General features: G+C 35.0%; 1 protein-coding gene across 2 annotated transcripts in view; it reads left to right on the top strand.

Annotated features, from left to right (window-relative positions):
- TMX3 (thioredoxin related transmembrane protein 3) overlaps positions 1–19301 on the top strand; it is a 32703-nt gene that overhangs the window by 738 nt on the left and 12664 nt on the right. For both annotated transcript variants that reach the window (XM_087757534.1, XM_087757525.1), the window contains exons 3-10: positions 4140–4179; positions 5469–5592; positions 8785–8830; positions 10407–10487; positions 11890–11989; positions 12242–12319; positions 14567–14633; positions 17227–17325. In XM_087757534.1, coding sequence (XP_087613660.1) covers positions 4140–4179; positions 5469–5592; positions 8785–8830; positions 10407–10487; positions 11890–11989; positions 12242–12319; positions 14567–14633; positions 17227–17325 — 635 coding nt within the window. The remainder of the gene's footprint in view (positions 1–4139; positions 4180–5468; positions 5593–8784; positions 8831–10406; positions 10488–11889; positions 11990–12241; positions 12320–14566; positions 14634–17226; positions 17326–19301) is intronic.

Genomic DNA, 19301 nt, shown 5'->3' with positions numbered 1-19301 from the left:
AATATATTGGTGGATTGATGCCTGCCCCAAATAAAAGCTGATTGCGTTTAACCAAATTCTTCATTAGAGTTTGCTGTGTAACTGCTGCAAGGAGTTGGGAGAATGAGTACAAGTGCATTCATGCATGGCCAGAAATGGAAAAGAGAAGGAGGCCTGCAGAACTAGTTCATGGCTGCTTGAAGTGCCAATTATATGCCAGTGTAAAAATGTGCTTTTACAACAGATTTAGCCCTGAGATTGTGGAGGTGTTGAAATGGGTAGTTCTGCCCTTAACTTGGTTGTGTAGTGTCATTGTTCGTGTACTGCCTTGCTTAAGCAGTTTGGCTATGTATTTGCTGTTCCCAATAAAAACTAACTTTCCAAAAATCAAATTAATTTTTTTTTTTTGTCAGATGAGCAGGTCAATCTAAAGTGCTACAAAGGAGCATGATTATTAGAATTGAAGTAGAAGGTATAGAAAATACTAGTTGGTAGGGGAGGAGAAGATGGCTGCTTTATGATAAATTTAAGCCAGTCAAAGGTGATGTTTTCATGAGGGTTCAATCCATGATAAATTGCATCATAGAGCTAAACAGTCAGAAAACCATTCACTTTTTTACCATATTGCTTATTCAGCTACAGCAGATAATCATAGGATCAAATGAGGTGCAGTGGAATTATGGGGGAGGGAATGGGAATGTGTGGAAGCGATACTGAAGAGGGATACATCAGCATCTCTGACTGGTATTTAAAGTGTTGTGAAAAAGCAGCTGAAGCACATGAACTGCTTGGACTTGATTTTTCAAAGCTTGTTTTTGAAACATGCCTCATATTTTCAAGGACTGAAGATGAAGAGGCTGAGTGAATAAAATAGCGTGTATCTGTGCTCCCACATCACGTTCCCATATCATGTTTCCACAGGTGTAAATTTAAATATAACTGCTGTTTTAGGGTGAAGAAGCATAATTCTGTAGTCACATAACTTTTTTTAAATAGCTGATAAAAGAAAATCCTATTTTAGAACACTTGGATTTTTCAACTACAAAACTCTACAGAGGCCTGATTTGCAATTGGGAATAAGAATTAAATGGTGAGTTGTTCAGGACAGTGGGTTGGGTTTTTTTTGTTTGTTTGTTTTGGTTTTGTTTTTTGTTTTGTTTTTTTTTTTTTTTTCTTTTTAGCTAATTGGCAAATGGTGAAAAAGGTCAGGAAAAAAATTTAAAAAAAAAGATTGGGAGCAGTGAGTGGTGAAGGTTTGAAGTTTTCCATTTTATAGATACCTAAACATTATGGAATTTTTGCTGTTGCTGAAAACTTTGGGGTTTATTTGAATTTTGGTAGTTGCAAACAATGTCTACTAGCACAAGGTGCAGGTCCGTTTCCCAAGCTTACAGGATACAGGAAAACAAGTAGCAGAGAAGAACTAACAGAGGTGCAAGTTACCCAGCATCACCCAGCTGCGCTGTAGAAGGGATGAAAAATAAGAGCTATGGTTCCTATCAGCTTATGCCGATCAAACTGCTGGCTACCTCAGATCAGTACTCATCTTGTTATATTTGCTGACTTGTTCCAGTGTGATAACGAAGTAGATAAGTAACCTGACTAAAGGAAATACTTTTCTGTCTGTGAGGATGCATTGGTGGCTCAACCCAGGATCAGAAGCATCAGAAACAGTGCAAGGAGGGTGAGAAGGGAGACAGGGAGGAATAGAAGCAGCAGCTGTGTTGGTGTAAGGCTGTTGGAATTGTGGCTTTGGTCTTCAGTTTTGCTTCATGCTGGTTTCTTGTAACTGTTAATGATTAAGTGGGATGCATGGATTAAGTAGAGATTGAGACAACATTTGTAGTGCCAAATGTTGGGAAGTTGTATGTATTTGAGACAAATAGTTTTTGATTCAAGGATACGCAACTCCTATATCATCTCTCCACCACTGTGATTGTGCCTGTGTCAGCTGACAGAGAATTGCATAGGACAGTTAAAAAGAGAGACTGAAATTTTACACTCAGAAATGTATTTATAGGGCCTAGAAACAGCACCTTCAGAAAATGCCTAAGTACCCATTTGTACAGAGATTTCTGTTTTTCTTCAACAGTATGTTGAACTTTCTTAATATTGTCTAATAATTTAATCATTGACATTACCAAAACTAGAATGGGTTTGATAGTTCGTTTTAGTCACACTTCAGATTTTAGTTTCTGCGGAAGCTGATTAAATAGGTGCTTGTAAATGCGTGGTACAACTTGAAAATTATTATTGTAAAAATGACAGGTTTTTTTATAATATCTTAAGCCAGAGTTATTAAATTCCCTTGGAATGTTCTGCCTCCAGATGTTTCCTTTCTTTCCCTCTTTCCTTTCTGCTGTCTACTGGTTTTGTAGATTTCAGTCTACCTTTCTCAGTGCTTTAATGCTCTTTGCAGTCTCCCGTAACAGTCATACTGTGGCAGCGGGAGAACATTTCATTGTAAATTCTTCTTTTACAAACCAAAGGTGATATTCTAAATTGAAGCACAGCCCAGGATCTCATGATTCAGTAGCTGCTTTCTGCCTCTTGCATCATAACCAATTATTTGACATTGTAATTGTAGTTAGCTAGAGCTTCATTAGAGTTCTCAAGAGATGCTAGACTCTAACTAGTTCTTTCATTAGCTCTGTAACACTCTAGGGTGGTGAAGTAAATTTTTGGTGAAGTGTCGACTAAGCAATTCTGTGACTTAAAAATGCTGCTTTCCTGTAGCAGTTTTATGTTAGTCGCTGCAAATACCTTTTCTGCTGTACAAGAATTACAACCTTGGTATGCCATCAATAAAACAAAAAAGGCTTGAATTTAACAATGAAATTCTGAAATTCTAAGTTTCAAACACTCAGCACTGTAATTAGATTATATTAATGATTTCTGAATTAATTCTTTCAAACACTAGGCCAGCATCAGCATTAGTATTTCTTCAAGATCCTTGTGGACCGTTACAAATCTATTCAACTTGAAATAAAATATAATAAATGTTCTCCGATTCTGCTGATTGCCTATGAGCCATTTATAGGCATGCTGCATATTGGGAATTGATGAGTTGGGCTATAACTTCTATTAATTGGGTATTAGCTTAGAGTGTAGGTCACACTCTTATTGTGTAATTATATATATATTCATCTTCTTTCATAATAAGTGTTACAGTAAGAATGTTGTATAATGTATTTTATAGCATGTGACATTACTCCCAATTCTAGTCACTCTTACAAAGCCCATCTTCTACAAAAATAAACCTTACATTAAAATTCTGGCTTATTTAATTCTCAACATAGAAATAGTTAAGTAATGTGATAATTTCTATGATCTTGTAGTGACAACAGTTCAGTGAAATGTGTAAGCAACATTTCAAGAGGTACCAAGGAACTTTGATTTATCATGTTCTATTTTTGTTTTAGAGGTTTTAGCATTTAGTGACAGATTTAAAGTTAATAAAGCTAGTCAGTTCATTAAGATGTCATTTGTCTAGCATTAAGTGTTCAGTAGTACTTGTGTATCTGTTTTTATCAATATCTTGAACATTTTTATTCCTGTAAGTTGCTTTCTTGTGTGCACCTTTGATAAAAACATAAACTGGCAGACCTATAGTACGGTGTTGAAGGAGGTCGAACTAAAATTGCTTTGCATGTTAACATTAAAGATAATTTAGTTAGTCTACATTCAGTAAAGCTAAGATTAACAGTGTAGACCAATGCTCTAAGAGTCTGTATTAGTTGATCTATAAAAATGCAACATTTTCTAAACAGTCGACCACAGTATTTAATATAATTAGAACAGCTGCAAAATACTTCTTCCCCTTAGATTACATATCCTAATCAAATATCTTTTGTATGTTTTGATGTGTTTTCTGATTTCTTACTGGTTTTCTGTTGTGGATTTTTTTTTTTTTGGTCTTAGCAAATAGTTATAGAAACCTAATTAGTACAACTGTGTATGTGGTATCATGTGCAGGGGCAATCTTAATACTGAAAAATAACTATTTCCTCCTTCCCTCCACTCCTAAAGAAAGAAACCAAACAGAATTCTTGTATCTATAGCTTTATACCTACTTAATTGTAGACTTTGCTTGTTTCACACACGCACTTCACTTATTTTCAGATATATCATATATTGATTTCTTTTTTTTCCCCTCCTAGGTTTAAAGAAAACCGTAAAGATGATATTTGGCTTGTAGATGTGAGTATATGAGAAAAATGGGAAGACCTGCTAGTGGAAATCAAAACACAAAATGTACAATGCTACACTCTGTAGTAAGGCTGCTTCATCATTTGGAAAATCGTTTATACATGGTGGAGAAAAATTATATGACAGTAATTCTTCTGACAGGATGGATAAGCAATCTGTCTCTATTGTTTAGGAGGAAACAGGAATTAGACTGAGTACTGGATGCAGACAGGCTTCATCCTACATTTTACAGTCCTTAAAAAAGGAAAGCGGATTACCTAACACTTACAGTCAGGAGGTGATAACCTCTGTTCAGAATTTTTACAGTGCCATTCTATAGTTGTACCAGCTAATTTGTGTTCTAGACATTTAGCACTACAACATCAAACATATGAGAGCCTTCTTTTACTTTTCTAACATATTTGGAAGGATTCAGTGCTCCTTATTTCAGAGGCAAGGAATTATTAAAAAGATCGAGCTTGTTTGGGAATGAGATTAAAATTCTTTTTAGCTCACCCAAATATGAACCGTAATTCCCAAATTGTATAATTCAGATCTGTGATTTTTGAGTGGGGAAAACTATATATGCTATTCAGAATTGATCAGTAATGTATAGTAAAACAAAACCAACTTTGTCAAGTTGTGACTTGATCTTGTTATACCAAAACACTATCTTCCTGATTAATTTCACTGAGGTGTTGCAGCAAGACATAGGCAGAAAGATGAAATGAAGTCTCTCAGCTCTGCTTGGCCCTAAGAAAATGGGATCAGTTTTACAGTGTGGTTGTATAAAAGTAGTTGCTGAAGAACTGAAATCCAGAGGGCAGCTTGGGGAAGTATACATATATATATTGCCCTTCCTTTCAGAGAATAATATTCCCCTATTGGCAAATAAATTCATATTCCCAGATAGATTGATTACATGATCTTTTAACCTTCAAAAAAAGAGGAAAATACTCCAAAAGAGATTAGATTTTTTCTTAAATGTTACCACACAGTCTATTTTTAAATAAGAAATCGTATAATAGTATAGCAATTGAATTTATTCTTTCCAAACTTGTGCTTTCATATTAAAAATGGCACCAAATCGTAAAAGCTCTGTTTGTTACTCCAACTTTGTAATTAATTTGCAGTTTTATTAAGACTTAAAGAACACAACGACTGGAAAATAAGCCTCGCTCGTGTATTTGAGGGTTAAACATAGAATCAACTTCTCTTAATTGCTCTTCATTAACTTCTCTCTCTCTCTCTCTCTCTTTTTTTTTTTTTTATTTTTTAAATCGAATGTATTTGCTTCTCAGTTTTACGCACCTTGGTGTGGCCACTGCAAGAAACTGGAGCCTGTGTGGAATGAAGTGGGTATAGAAATGAAAAACATGGGCTCTCCAGTAAAAGTTGGGAAGATGGATGCAACTTCCTTTTCTAGTAAGTATGGTTTGGTTAAGGGTAATTTCATGACAGCCTCTGTTTTAAAACTGTTCTTAATTTTTTTGTTAAGTCATTCTTCTGTGTCATAGCAAATGTATGCAAACAGCCACTGGAGCACAATTTCCTGATCTTTTTCTTTCTACGTGCTGTAGTATGCGTTTATCACACTTGTTTCTGCTTTGTGTAGGGAATTCTTCCTGGCAAATGGAAGGTAAAAGCTTTTCAAAGATCCGCTTTTGATATGCTTCTCAGAGTACCGTTACACAAACATCTTTACGTGGTGTGTCTCTTGACAGCATCCAATTTTAGGTTCCTTGTATTACTGTTTGACAAGTGCTTCTGTTCTTGGTGTCATACTTTTCAGGTAACCAGTCCTTAAGATGTTACACCAAAAGCCAGCTGGAGTCACTGAAGTCATTACATCAGTGTTGAGCCAATTTCTCCCCATGTTTCTCTGTAAATGTCGTCTTGAAGAACCAATTTCAGCTATTTTAACACTTTCTTTTTTGATGATGCCTTTCATATGTACTGACCTTTTCAGAGAAACCCCCAAACTTCAGGTATTCAGAGAAGTGGTTTGCGTAGACATGAGAGGATTGTTGCATGCTTAACAGTATTTTCTCAGTTTTAGAGTGCTTGTTTATTGTCATTTCACTTAAATCTATGTTGAACCAGGAGGATATTTAAGAGGGAAGGCATAGGGGGCAGTGGGGCCCAAGTAAGATATATATGTAATAAAACTCTGTTAATACACGTAATGTTTTTGGTTAATACATGTTAAACCTGATTTTTCAGGATTGTTATATTTGCATAAAATATTATGCAGAATACCTTTTTCAGTGGTATTCCAGTTTTTCTGTGCTTACATATAGCAGAGTTTGGTCTTTTGAGATGAAAATGATCTTGTCTCAAACACCAATTTTTTGTATGTAGCTTTCTCTGTAAAACCACATAAATTTGACCTCATGTTTCATCTTAAAGATACTTATTTGCTAAGGAAAAATAAGTCTGGAGAATTAAAAATTTCAAGATCATGCAACCAGGTAACTTCAAAACTGAGAATAGATTTGGTGGATCTCTAACATTCCAGTCATGTATATAAAATTCTAAATCATATAAATTGTATAAACTCTTACCCTGAAATATTTGCATCTGTCATCCTGATACTAAATTTTTGTATTTGATACCTAGAACAGAATTGGCACTTTGTTTTTGTTCTAAAATTCAGGTTTGCATATTTAAAAATTACTGAAAACTGCAAGGGTACCTTTGTGCCCTAGAAATGTTTTTTTTCTCAGATTTGTTACCAGTTTTATGAAGAACAAAGTCCAATAAGTCTTTTGAAATAGTGTCATGCTTTTATTTTGAAAGTGGAAATTTTACAACATCTGGATATGAAAAGCTCAGTCATCTCTGCTTAATACCTTCCCAATCTAAAGATTCTTTGAAATCAAAGTAATTCAATCTTGAGAATATCAGAAGGAAATGCAGCTGGGCACACATGCGTAACTAGGAAGGAACATGAATGGTTGGCTCTGCATAGTTTGTGTTCCTAATAGGAATGTGAAGTAGTATGAAAAATCTAAACTTTGGGTAGCTTGTCATCAGAGAGTTGAGATCACAGCTGAACATATAAAGCATCCAATAAGTGTTGCCTCTGGTAGCTGTGTGGAATGAGGATACAGCAGTTATCTCAACAGAACAGTCACCCAGTGCGATATCAGTTGAATTTTCATAAGGGTTAGCCTCAGAAGTCCACTGAATGTGAGTGAAGTAGAAATACGTCACACCTGGGACTAGCATAGTTGCTGCTGTTTGCCTATACTGCATTCTTCATATCGGCAAGTGGAGGTAATGATGTAAATAAGTAAATCACTTCTGTGATGTTGAAAGGATTTTAGTAATCTCCGTGGCTGGGATGTTTAAAAAATATATTAAAAAATGTCTATTTTGTAGTTCTGACTGTACCCAAGAGCTGTGCAAGGAGAAACTAACTGCCTGTCGACAGCTCTTGTGATTCGATGTTTTAATACAGATTTTAATGCATTATAGTTCTATGTAGTACAGCTATGAGGGAAAAGGATCAGAATCAAACTGATCCTAGTATGCATATTTCTTAGATCAGTCTCCTTTGACTAAGATGGCAGTAGGTGAGCTGCTAGTTTTATTTATAGTTCTGTGCAATTATGGTTTTGATCCAGGCAGACAACCTTAGGATCATGGTTTCTGAACTGTTATTCAGAGCTCTGCACACAGGTCCTCCCACATCTGCTGCTCTGGCATGTGGTTGGTAGCTTCAGCATGTTTATGTTAGAAGTATTGAATCTTGGTGCGTTTTGAATGCAGGGGTTGTTTTTCAGTAGGGAATTGCACAAGCATTGTCAGAATTTTAGGCTTGTATTTAGCCTTTTTTGAAGACTACTTAGTTTAACTTTTGGAAAACAATGAATTGACTGGAAAGTGTAGCTTGAGGTGGCAGTTGCTATGTTCACAACTGGAAGCGTGGTTGCAAATCGTACTCTAATTGATGGGAGCAAGTTACAAGGTTTTAAACAAACATGAGGTGGGGGAAAAAGTTCTGCAATTATCTTACTTTTTGCCACTTTAGTAAGCAGCAGCTAAGTAACTGATTGCTTAGACAGTGTCTGTTTCGGTCTACAGTCATCAACTTCACCATTTACCTCTGCAGAATATGCTTTAAAAACTAACTTTTTTGTAACTACTACAGTATGATAATGTACCTTTGTTGTTACCCATTACTGTAGCACATGAGTAGTTAATTGTCTTTTATATTTCTCTTAAGCATTAATATTTCCAACTTTACATCCATGAAGCTTAATTCTTGCCTCTGATATTTTTAGCCAATTGTATGTTCATATTAAATGCATACTACCTTTTGGTGAAAACTGACCCAGCATGTCTATTCAGAGGATTCTCATGCCATTTGACTTGTGACATACGAATTGAGAGCCTATGCCAGAACCTTGCAGTACCTCTGAAAGAGGTCCAAAATTTAATGATGTAGCTTCATAACAGCAGCTTCCTGAAAGCAAGTAAAATAATTCATACTGAACTAAGTGGTAGATTTTTCATTTTTTTATGTGGTTTGAATAGTAAACTATGTTTAAAGATTAAGGTAAGAGAGCAAGAAAGTCTTGGTTCACTCTGGCATTAACACATTTCTTTCAGGTATTGCATCTGAATTTGGAGTGCGAGGCTATCCAACAATTAAGCTGTAAGTTGATGCTTCTCACTGAATTTCTAACAGTTACCTATCCTACCACTGATTTCACAACAGTAAAAAATAGTCCTCTCTTGCTTAAAAATCCCAAGCAAACAAACCACAAAAAAGCCCCAAAACAAAACCAACCAAACAAAAATACTCCACCATCTCATTTTGACATTATCTTTGATTTCTACTGGACTGTTTTGCTTTGAAATTCAGTAATATCAAGCATCTTACTTAGAAACAGAATTCTTAAAGGCAGGTTAGCAAATTTGGAATTCATTTAACTGCTGTTTGCTATGCAACTTTGTAAAAGTGTGTGTATATAAATATATATTTCAAATATAAATATATATATAAAATTATTAAAAGGAATTTCATGCACCCATTGATGTGACACCTTTAGCGTGATTCAGGCAGTAAGTGCATACCTGAGTCTTCCTGTTAACTTTTTGTGAGTTGTTGATTGCATTTTCTTATTTTTAATTACCTCTCTCCTCTTCAGTGTACCTGAAAATCTTATGTAAACGACAGTAGCCATTACTATATAGGGTGAAGTGTGAGAGCAGTTATTTGACAAGAGAAGTATATGTAGATTTTTTCTTCATGTAATTAAAATAAAAAAAATCAATGGAGGACAAAATTGATAGGAAAATACCAGTCTGTAATGATATTATACGTACTTACTTATAACATGTATAGTGTATAGTCTAGTACAAGGTCATGTTAAATAAAGGCTTAATAATTTTGAGTACTTTTTACTATGAACGTACTGGGTTTGTTAGCAGGTTATTGTTTAAGCAAATAATATTCATAATGTATAATAAATCTTAAGTTAGTTTTCTCAAAAAGGCAACAAAGATGTTTAGCTTATTAATCTTTAAGGATGAAAAACTTTATTGGCATATAGAGGCATAGAAAATGGGGTTTATGATTACTTTTTTCCTGTGAGTTTCCTAAGCCTATATGGATTCATAGAAAGCCTGTTAGAATTTGTAAAACTTACTCAACTATCCTTATAATGCAAGCATGCTATACCCCCTGTCTGCAGAGTATAATAAACTAACCAAGACTTCACGGAAGCTTAATTTAATCCATAAATTCAGAAGGTTTTGCAGGTCATTTGATACTTTTCAATTATAGAAAAGCATTAAAGAAGGTTATATGTTTGTCTTATACCACTTAGGAATTAGTCCTTGTGAAAATGCTGAATGTTTGGGGTTTGCTTTGCGTGTGTGGGGTTTTTTGTGTGGTCATAAGCAAATGTTCCAAATGATCTGTGTGTTTACAAAATAAATGACTGCTGTGCACTAGAAAAAAATAATCATAAAAGAATGTTAATTATTTTTAGAAGTCAGTAAATCAGATATTGTGTAAATAAGTTTTTACTCCATAATTGCGTTGTATTGCATTATTGAGTTTTATATTTTGCTGTTTCTTTTATCTGACTATTTGAAAAAATACCTTGCTTATCGCTTGCTAAAAGGTGACTAATAAACATGTGAAGATTGAGTAATTCTACATGTGCAGACATAGCTTAGTTGATTTCAGTTCTGTTCTTTTTTTGTCTTTCCTATTTATCTAGCTTAAAAGGTGACTTGGCATACAACTATAGAGGACCTAGAACCAAAGATGATATAATTGAATTTGCTAATAGAGTGGCAGGGTAAGTATACTCTTCTGTGAGACTGGTTCTCGTGGCTTAAAACTTCTGTAGGATTTTGAGGTGGGCCAAAAATTAAATCTATTTAAAAAAGAACAAGACATTGACCTGAAGTTAAAAACTGTATGTACTACACATGCGATTGCATGTGAGACTGGTGGTGAGTTGCACGGAGGAAGTAAGTAGAGACTGGCTAGTCACAATACCTTCTTTACAGTGCAAGAACTAAGGGGCTTTTCAAAGTAGTGGAAACTGAACAAATGAAACTCATGGAAGCCAGAAACAAGAGTACTGACCTAAATGTTGGCTGGTAGGTAGACAGCATTACTAAGGCAGAATCTGTTTAATACTTGAAAATTATCTTAGAAATATCAGTTTAATATATGCTTATGCATCTGAAAAGTTGCGGCAATTGGCAATATAAGGAAATTGCTTTTACAGAATTGTTCATAACAATTTCTGTTGGCTTTTTCTTCCTTCCCTACAGTGGCCTGTGGCCTCAAAATGTTATGGACAGTAATCTTTATGAGAAAAAAGAATCACATTTTTTCCTTCATTCTTAAATATACTTAAGAATCATTCATATAGGTACATAATTATTGTTCAGAATTCTGTAGTTTAGGAATGTCAGTGATGTCTAATAATTCACCAGAATTTTGTAAGATTATTTATTTCTAAAACCACATTTTTTAACTGCTGTGCTTACATTCAGAATTTTATCTCTCAAATCACTGAGACCTTATCGTTGCTGGGAAGACCTCATTGTGGCCTTTCACTGTATAAAGAGGGCTTATAAGAAAGATGGAGAGACACTTTTTATCAGGGCCTGTACTGACAGGATAAGGGGCAACGGTTTTAAACTGAAAGAGGTTAGATTCAGATTGGACATAAGGAAGATGTTTTTTGCTCTAACAATGGTGAGACACTGGAACAGGTTGCCCAGAGAAGCTGTGGGTGCCTCATCCCTGGAAGTGTTCAAGGTCAGGTTGGACTGGGATATGAGCAACCTGATCTAGTGAAAGATGTCCCCGCCCACAGTAGGGGGGTTGGACTAGGTGATCTTTAAGGTCCCTTCCAACCCAACCTAATCTGTGATTCTGTGGCCAGTAAATGGCATGCATGTTTACATCATAGCAGCATTTTGTGCTAAGATATTAATTTCAAATTTAAGTATGCTATTTGAGGAACATAACAGGTTTATTTGGGGGGGGATTTTTAGTTTTTTTCCTTTTAGTTGAAACTGAAATAATAAATTGAAAAATTAAATGAGTTTGCATTGGGGAGTTTAGTTTAAAAAAAACAAAACCACACAAAAAACTGTATGGCATTTTCTTGGGGATTTCTATTTGGGTTTTTCAGCTTGCAGAAACTGAGATTTTTTTTCTCTTTTTTTCCCTCCTCCCAGACCTCTTATCAGGCCACTTCCTAGCCAGCATATGTTCGAGCATGTTCAGAAGAGACATCGTGTACTTTTTGTGTATGTTGGTGGTGAATCTCCTTTAAAGGTTTGAAGCTTGATTAAGTAAAGTTACTTGTTTTGGCTATTCACAGATGTAGTTTAAAATATCTTCTAAAAGACTGAAGTGCAAGCTTGTAACAAATTCTCATCTTTTTTTACATTTATTGAAGTGTTTTTACAATCTTGTGTCATAACTATATTTTCTAATTACGCTTTGAAGATTAGGTATGTCACAAAACTTTTGTTGGAAGCATAATAAAAGTTCAGAAATTAAAAAACATTTTATGTTTTTTTGCAGGAAAAATACATTGAAGTTGCTTCAGAACTAATTGTTTATACGTACTTTTTTTCTGCCTCAGAAGATGTGCTGCCTGAGGTAAGCTGTTCCAGTTCCTACTATTTCCACAGAAATGGTATAGTTCTCGTATATGTAGTTTTACTGTTCTGGTGGCACAGAGATGGCTTCTTACAATGTATTTGGCTTTGATAAATTTCAAACTAATTACACTGAAACATTTAATTTTTGAGTCTATATGGGGAAAGAATACAAACCAAGTTTCAGTCTGTCATTGCTTTTCATTGTCCAAATTACTTGCTTAGTCATATTTATAAAATTAAACAGAAGATATGCAGAACTCAACGTGGACCGTACCTCAAGAAGGTAGATACTTTGAATTTTAGCCAATGCAAAGCTCTTGTTGCTCCTGGAGCCTTTTCACCAACCACTTTTATAACTAGTTTGGGGGTCTGTGTCATGGAGTACTACTGGTACCCTAATAATCAGAGAAGTAGGTGAAAAGGTAAGTTATTTTCACCTTGTGCAGTACAGCTGATCAGAAGATTAGTCTACCCAGGGATCAACCTGATCCAGTCTACTGGCTGCAGAATTCTCATGTGGCTCTTTGGAGGATTCTGTAACAAGGAAACTATTTACAGTTAGTCACAAGGGTGGAAAAAATTGCTATTACTGTTGTTAGTCTAACCATGTTGCTTATGTGTTGAAGCAAAATCAAGAGGCTTTTTCATTTATTGTTATCTCCAGTTGGGATCTAAGTCTACTCCATGCCTGATAATGTATGACTTTGAAATTAGTTTGGGATTAGCAGAGTGAGAACTAGCATAATTTATTTTTCTAGGCACCTGCATTTTCCAACGTCATAAGTAGAACTGGCCTCATTATAAATAGTGTATTGTTAGATTTCCAGAAGCCTTGTATCAAAAATTACCTCAATTTGAATATTGCTATTTGCACTTCAACCCCAGCTGAGCAAGAAAAGTACTGTTCGCTCGTGCAGTGGAAAGAGTGTAAAAGACTGGAACTTTTTGAGATTCTGTGATCACAGTGATGTAAGCAGTGAGCTGATGTTCCTACTGAATGTAATTTCGCACAAATGTTATTTAAACTGAAGTAGTGATGGTATGCAATATTCTATGGAGAGAAGGAAAAATGTTATTAAATCACTGGTTGCTAGTTGTAATGAGGCTTTGCATGACAGTATTCACTGTTAGGCTTTTTTTTGTCACCTTAGGTAATCTCGTTCCAAGCTTCAGGCATCTTTTGCAAGCCATAAGCTATACATAGACTGATTTACCCTTTAAAGATGCTAAACTATGTTTTGGGCAAATAACAGAATAAAGCGACATATAGGATTACCACCTTCTTGCTCATTCATATGAGCTGTTACATTTATAAACATACTGCTTTTACATTTATTTCCAAGAAAAATAATGCAGAATAATTACAGAAGGCGTGTCATTTGTAAAAGCACTCATGATACTGTTCTTATGTTTCCCAAACGTATCAGTAAATTAGACAATTCAGCCAACATCATCATCAAAACTAAGCTCATGATACAGTCCTTTCTTAACAGCAAATGCTATTAGAATTTTAACTTAGAATGGTAGCAAGCAGTAAGGAGTAGATGCAGTATTTCTTTTGTGGCAGTTTACTGAAAACATGAGCTGAATAAGATTCTTTTAAGTTCCAAGGGAAAGGTTTCTACACCTTGTATTTTATTTTTTTTTTTCCAGTATGTTGCTGACCATCCTAAATATCATGTTTAGAATGGTAATGCAGGCATTTGTTGTTCTGTTGGCCTAAATTAGGCCTATTTGCAGCCCTGTCTGCTGAAGCTGTGGTTTTATATTCCCATCAGCCTGAACTACAGGAAATAGCCCAGATTTAGTGGGACATGTTATCAATGTTACTATTTTACTTTACAATATTGACTGTCCATTTAGTAGAAGTAACGGTATGACAAGTATGCTGACAACAGCACAAATTGGGAACAGAGAGCATGATTGATAAAACCCTCAAGTTATGATCTCCTATCTAAAGTTCATGTCCAACCAATAAAATATTTTTCATGCTACTGTAGATACTAGTAAAAGTCCTGCTTCATTTACACTTTGAGACCTACCTCTCCAATACATTTATGTTGTGTTATTTTTAATACGTGGAAACTGATAAATTTATTTTAGTAAATGCAGACAGAAAACATTTAAATGTACTTTGAAATTTTCCCCATGGGCTACATTTCCACAATTTAAGGTTTCTTTTGTTTGTTTTTTTTTTAAAAATCTTTTAATCTTCCATGCATTAATCGAAAACCACCTCTTTCAGTATGTGACATTGCCTGAATTGCCTGCTGTTGTGGTCTTCAAAGATGGAACTTACTTTGTTTATGATGGTAAGTAAAAGTGGACATTACCTTAAGACAAGATATTTAAAGTATATATGGAGAAACTGGAACAGTTGGGATTTTTTCGAAGATTGTGTTTTGGTGCTGGGAAATTCCCCAATTTTATGATAAATAACAGCTCTTTCATGAGGGAGAAGAGAAAAAACTAATTAGTTCTTACGGAACAGTATGCACCTGAGAAGGAATTAGTTTTAGCAATACTGATGTAGAAGTGATGGCGTTTGCTTTGTGTTATCAGTAAGCTGTAGCTTCTGATACTATTGCTTTGCTGGCATTAGTGCACTTATAAAAGTTAGCCCTTCACGCACTGTCAAAATTCATCATATACAAAATAGAAGAAAACTCTTGCTGAAGAGGAGTCACACATAAGATTAATTTATATTTCCAAATGGTTAATCAGATTTTTTTTAAGTGCTCTTCCTGACAGTCAGAGCTCTCTCTCTTGAAGTTAACTTGATTTTTTTTCAGATGCATACTCTGCTCAGAGAGTATGTAAAAGGGTCCAGTTTGAGCTTTTTGTGCCTTGGGAATACAGGCTGTATACTTTCTTAGTATAACAAGCCTTCCTTCAGAAACTGTGAAGGAAGAGGAAACTGATTCTGCCTTTATTCCCAATATTAAAATTTGGAAGGCCTTAACTGATAGCTTTGAGCATATGTGACTTTCACATTTGTGTTACTTGCCTATTGGTAGTGGGAAAGGGTCAGACAGCATAACCTCTCCCTATATAACTGATGGAGCGTACTATGCATACATAGAATGGTTGACCATTCAGTCTGTTTTTCCTTTCCTGAAAGTGTACCCTCACAAAAAGGGGTTATGGAGATATCAACTGTTGTCACTGGAGCAGTTGATATGCAATTTTAGTCTAGATAAACTACTTTAACTGGCTTGTTCAGCATGTAGACTGTAGAATGGTCACCTGAGACTAGTAGTGTTTCATAACACCACTGACAGCAGTACATCTGCCATTTATATAAAAACTGTATATTGATATGTATGGATATCCATATATAAGTGCTAGATTATACTCAGACTATTCTGTGAAGCACATGCTGTATAGTCTGTTCGATGCATGTACACACACGCACTTACATTGCATATAATGGGTTGGCTTATAGGTACACTGCTTATTTACAAAACATCTACTCTTGATTTAGATTATTTTAAATTCAAGTTTTTACTTTAAGTTGAACAGATATCACTCAGAAGATGGTTCTGCTGTTTTAGTTTCTGAGGATCGGTAGTACCACAGCAAAATACTCCAGATGAGCCATCAAGGATATTCTTTGTAATTTCATAGAATGGCTGTACTTGTCTTCCTCTTCAGTCTGTTGCCTTACCAGTCATCCTCCAGATAAAAATTCACTCTATAGCCTTCTTGATTTGCATTTGATTTTTTTTTTTTTTTTAAATGGGCCTGGAGAAGGAAAGCTTGTCAAAGAGAAACACTTACGAAGTGCTTTTTGCTGTGTGGCCCGCTTGCTTCTTCCACACCTTTCAAAACAAACACAAACTTGTAATAATCCAGGCTTCTAATTTACTTTGTAAAAAATCTACTCTTTTATAATATACTGGAAACCTTACTGTAAATCAAACAAGTTACGAAGACACAGTATAAGAGACTGGATAAGGTTAAATGTGCAATTGTTATGACTGGGGCAGAAATATGAAGAGCTCACTATAAGAAAAAGTTTTAGCAAAATCCATTTCAATGCTCTGGCCTTGTCTGGTGTTTTGTTTTGTTTTTTTTTTTTTTTCTTCCCCACAGTAGGAGTATGGGATGCAGATCTACGGGAAGCTTTATGTTTGGAATTGCTTGCTACAATCCTATGACAATTAATTGTTAACCTGAAGCTATTGATAATTCACTCTATACAATAGGATTTAATACAAATTTATTCATTTAATGTGCATTTATATGTGTGTGTACATATATGCATCATATATATGTTTATGTACATTTTTCTTTTTTACTTGTGATTAAGATCTAATTATAATTGTGTTGGTGGAATGTGTTTGATTCTATATGGGTTAAAACATCTAGCATCTGAAACTGTACCCTTCAGTATAATTGATTCTGAATCATATGTAAATATTTGTTCATTTACATTCACAATGCTGTTAATGCATCTACTTTTTCTTGGTTTCTATTTCATTTCAGGACTCTCACAAATACTGCTTTCTGTATTTTTGTATCTCTTTACTTTGTTTGAAACTTGACACCCCACCCCACCCCCTTTAAAAACAGGGATTGAAACTGTTCCTTTCAGCACTGGGTCACAGTTCTCTTCTAGAATAGTATTGTTTGTCCTCGATTTGGGAAAAAATAATCACCAAATCAGTTTTTCGTGCTTTGCTATATACACTTAGCTTTTGTTGAACAATTGAAAATAGCTTTACAAGTGTTAAAACTGAAGAGAAATGTCAAGAAATGTGTGAGATCTTGTCTAACAACAGTAAAAGGAAAAAAGGGGAAAAAATAGCATCTGCCTCTATAGTACTGAAATAAATAAATCTGATTGCCCACCTTACAAAAAAAAAAATTCTAATGCATTCTTTTTTTTCTTTTTTTTCTTAGAGTATGAAGATGGTGATTTGTCATCCTGGATAAACAGAGAAAGATTTCAAGGTTATCTTAATGTAGATGGCTTTACGCTGTATGAACTTGGAGATACAGGTGAGATGCTGCTACTACTAAACTCTTCAGCATCTCTTGTACTTAACACTAAGAAAAGTTAAACAGCACTAAGAATGTGTTTTTTAAACCTCACAGTTAGAGTTAATAGTGGCAATCTTTTTTTGTTGGTGGTGAGACCTGTTCTATTGACTGGAGACTTCAATCCAAAGCGTGCACTAGTCCTTTCCTCACAACATAAAAATTAGTATGTCTAATCCTGTAGTATTCACAAAAAAATAGACGGACTTTTAATTTAAGAGCAGCTTAGGTTTTGCATAAATTACATATTAACTCTTGGAATAGCTACAGGAAGTTTTATGACTGGATTTAGAAGTATCAAATATGGATGGGTTTAGATATGTCTTACATCTAATGGATTCAGATGTCTTTAAAGTAGATACGGTAAGGAAGGGAGGAGGGCATGTACCAATGTGGACCTGTCCTGGAATACTTCAGGTTTTCTTTAGTAAAGATTTTTTGCAAGCCAAATGAAAACTTTGCAGCCAAGTGACTTCTGGAATAGACAAATGACTTGTACTGCTCTTAAGTTATACATACTCTAAAGTAGCAGAAGAAATGCTTTAAGTGTTGATTTTTCCAGGCCAAGATACCTTATAATCTACATTCCATTTCAAAAGAAATAAGTTCATATTCACTACACCATTGAGTTCTTCCAGGTTTTAAAGGTTATGAAACATCTAGGTTCTTACACGTTTGTGAAACTAGTATTGTTACACCTACATTTTAAAAGGTTATTTGCAGAAGTGCTGTTACAAATTATTTAAATGTAGCGTATTTCTTCCTCTTACATTTTTGTCTAAGAATTCCTCAAATTACCAAAAAAAAAAAATTGACTTTATTAATACAATGGAGAAGCCATCATTTATTTTTAAGAGCTTTATGTATAAATACACAGTACTTGGAATTTATCTACATCTTCTTTTCCAGTCTAAAAAGTAGCTGTCTCCTAGTGTATTCACTAGGTAGTGTCTTAGGGTGTGGAAAGAAATGGGGAAAAGTGAGAATTGAGGTATGGACGAAGCGGGACAGGGGGAAGCTATTGCTATTTCACAAGAAAGCCTGGGAATGAATCATTGTTCTCAGGACTCTTCAGTATTAGTTGAACAAGAGCGAGTTTCTTTTTTTGAGGGGAATGCTTCCTGTGGCAGGGTGATAGGTAGGCATTGAGCAATAGATTGGCTTGGTGGGGACGGTTTTGCGTGAATCATGGCGTCTAGAGAGACTCAAACAGTTCTTCTGCACTCTAGAGGCTTTGGCTAACCCAGCTGATGACTACAGTGTTAACAGATCTGCTTTGCCAACAGGAAGTGCATGATCTGGAGAACCTTTGGCCAGTTTTCCAAACATATTTTCATCTGGTTCACCTTAGGAGGCTTTGTGAAGTTTTTCTGATTAAAAGAGAAAAAAACCAAAGTGAATCATGAAAAGATCAATATATTCTTGTGTTTGGTCTTTAAGCTCCTCTGACAGAGGTCTGTGAACTAAGTTGTTTTTCTGATGTAATGAGTTCTGGGCTCTGCCAGTAAATTTTCCAAGTTTTTTTTCAGTAACAATAATATCACACATTTTCAATAGTGTGAAAAATAGTCATTACTGAATCCATACAATACTGATTCAGTCACCTAGAATCAGCTTGTAATTGCCATTATATAATAAAAGTTTCCATAGCCTCATATTTGGGTATATGCAAATATGCAGCTTGAGTAGGGAATTAATTTTTGTGTTTTTCACTTTTAACTTCTTTCTATAGATAGGCTTTTCCTCGAATGCTAGTGGTGTGACATTAAGCCACATCTTAATTTATTTTCAGTAGCTTTAAGAAAACCACAGTTTGGTCAGCTAGAAGAGGGTATTTGGCATCGAGGTTGGTTTATACTTAAAACTAATTCCTATCCCTGGAGAGTATCTGATCTTCTAGGCTGGAGTATTTTCCATCTGAGAATGCATGTTTCTTT

This window comes from Nipponia nippon, unplaced genomic scaffold, assembly GCF_047370975.1.
Source record: "Nipponia nippon isolate SJK-2023a ecotype South Korea unplaced genomic scaffold, ASM4737097v1 scaffold_1, whole genome shotgun sequence".
NCBI lineage: Eukaryota > Metazoa > Chordata > Aves > Pelecaniformes > Threskiornithidae > Nipponia > Nipponia nippon.
The sequence above is the reverse complement of the archived record's forward strand: the minus strand, read 5'-3'. Positions and strand labels throughout refer to the sequence as shown.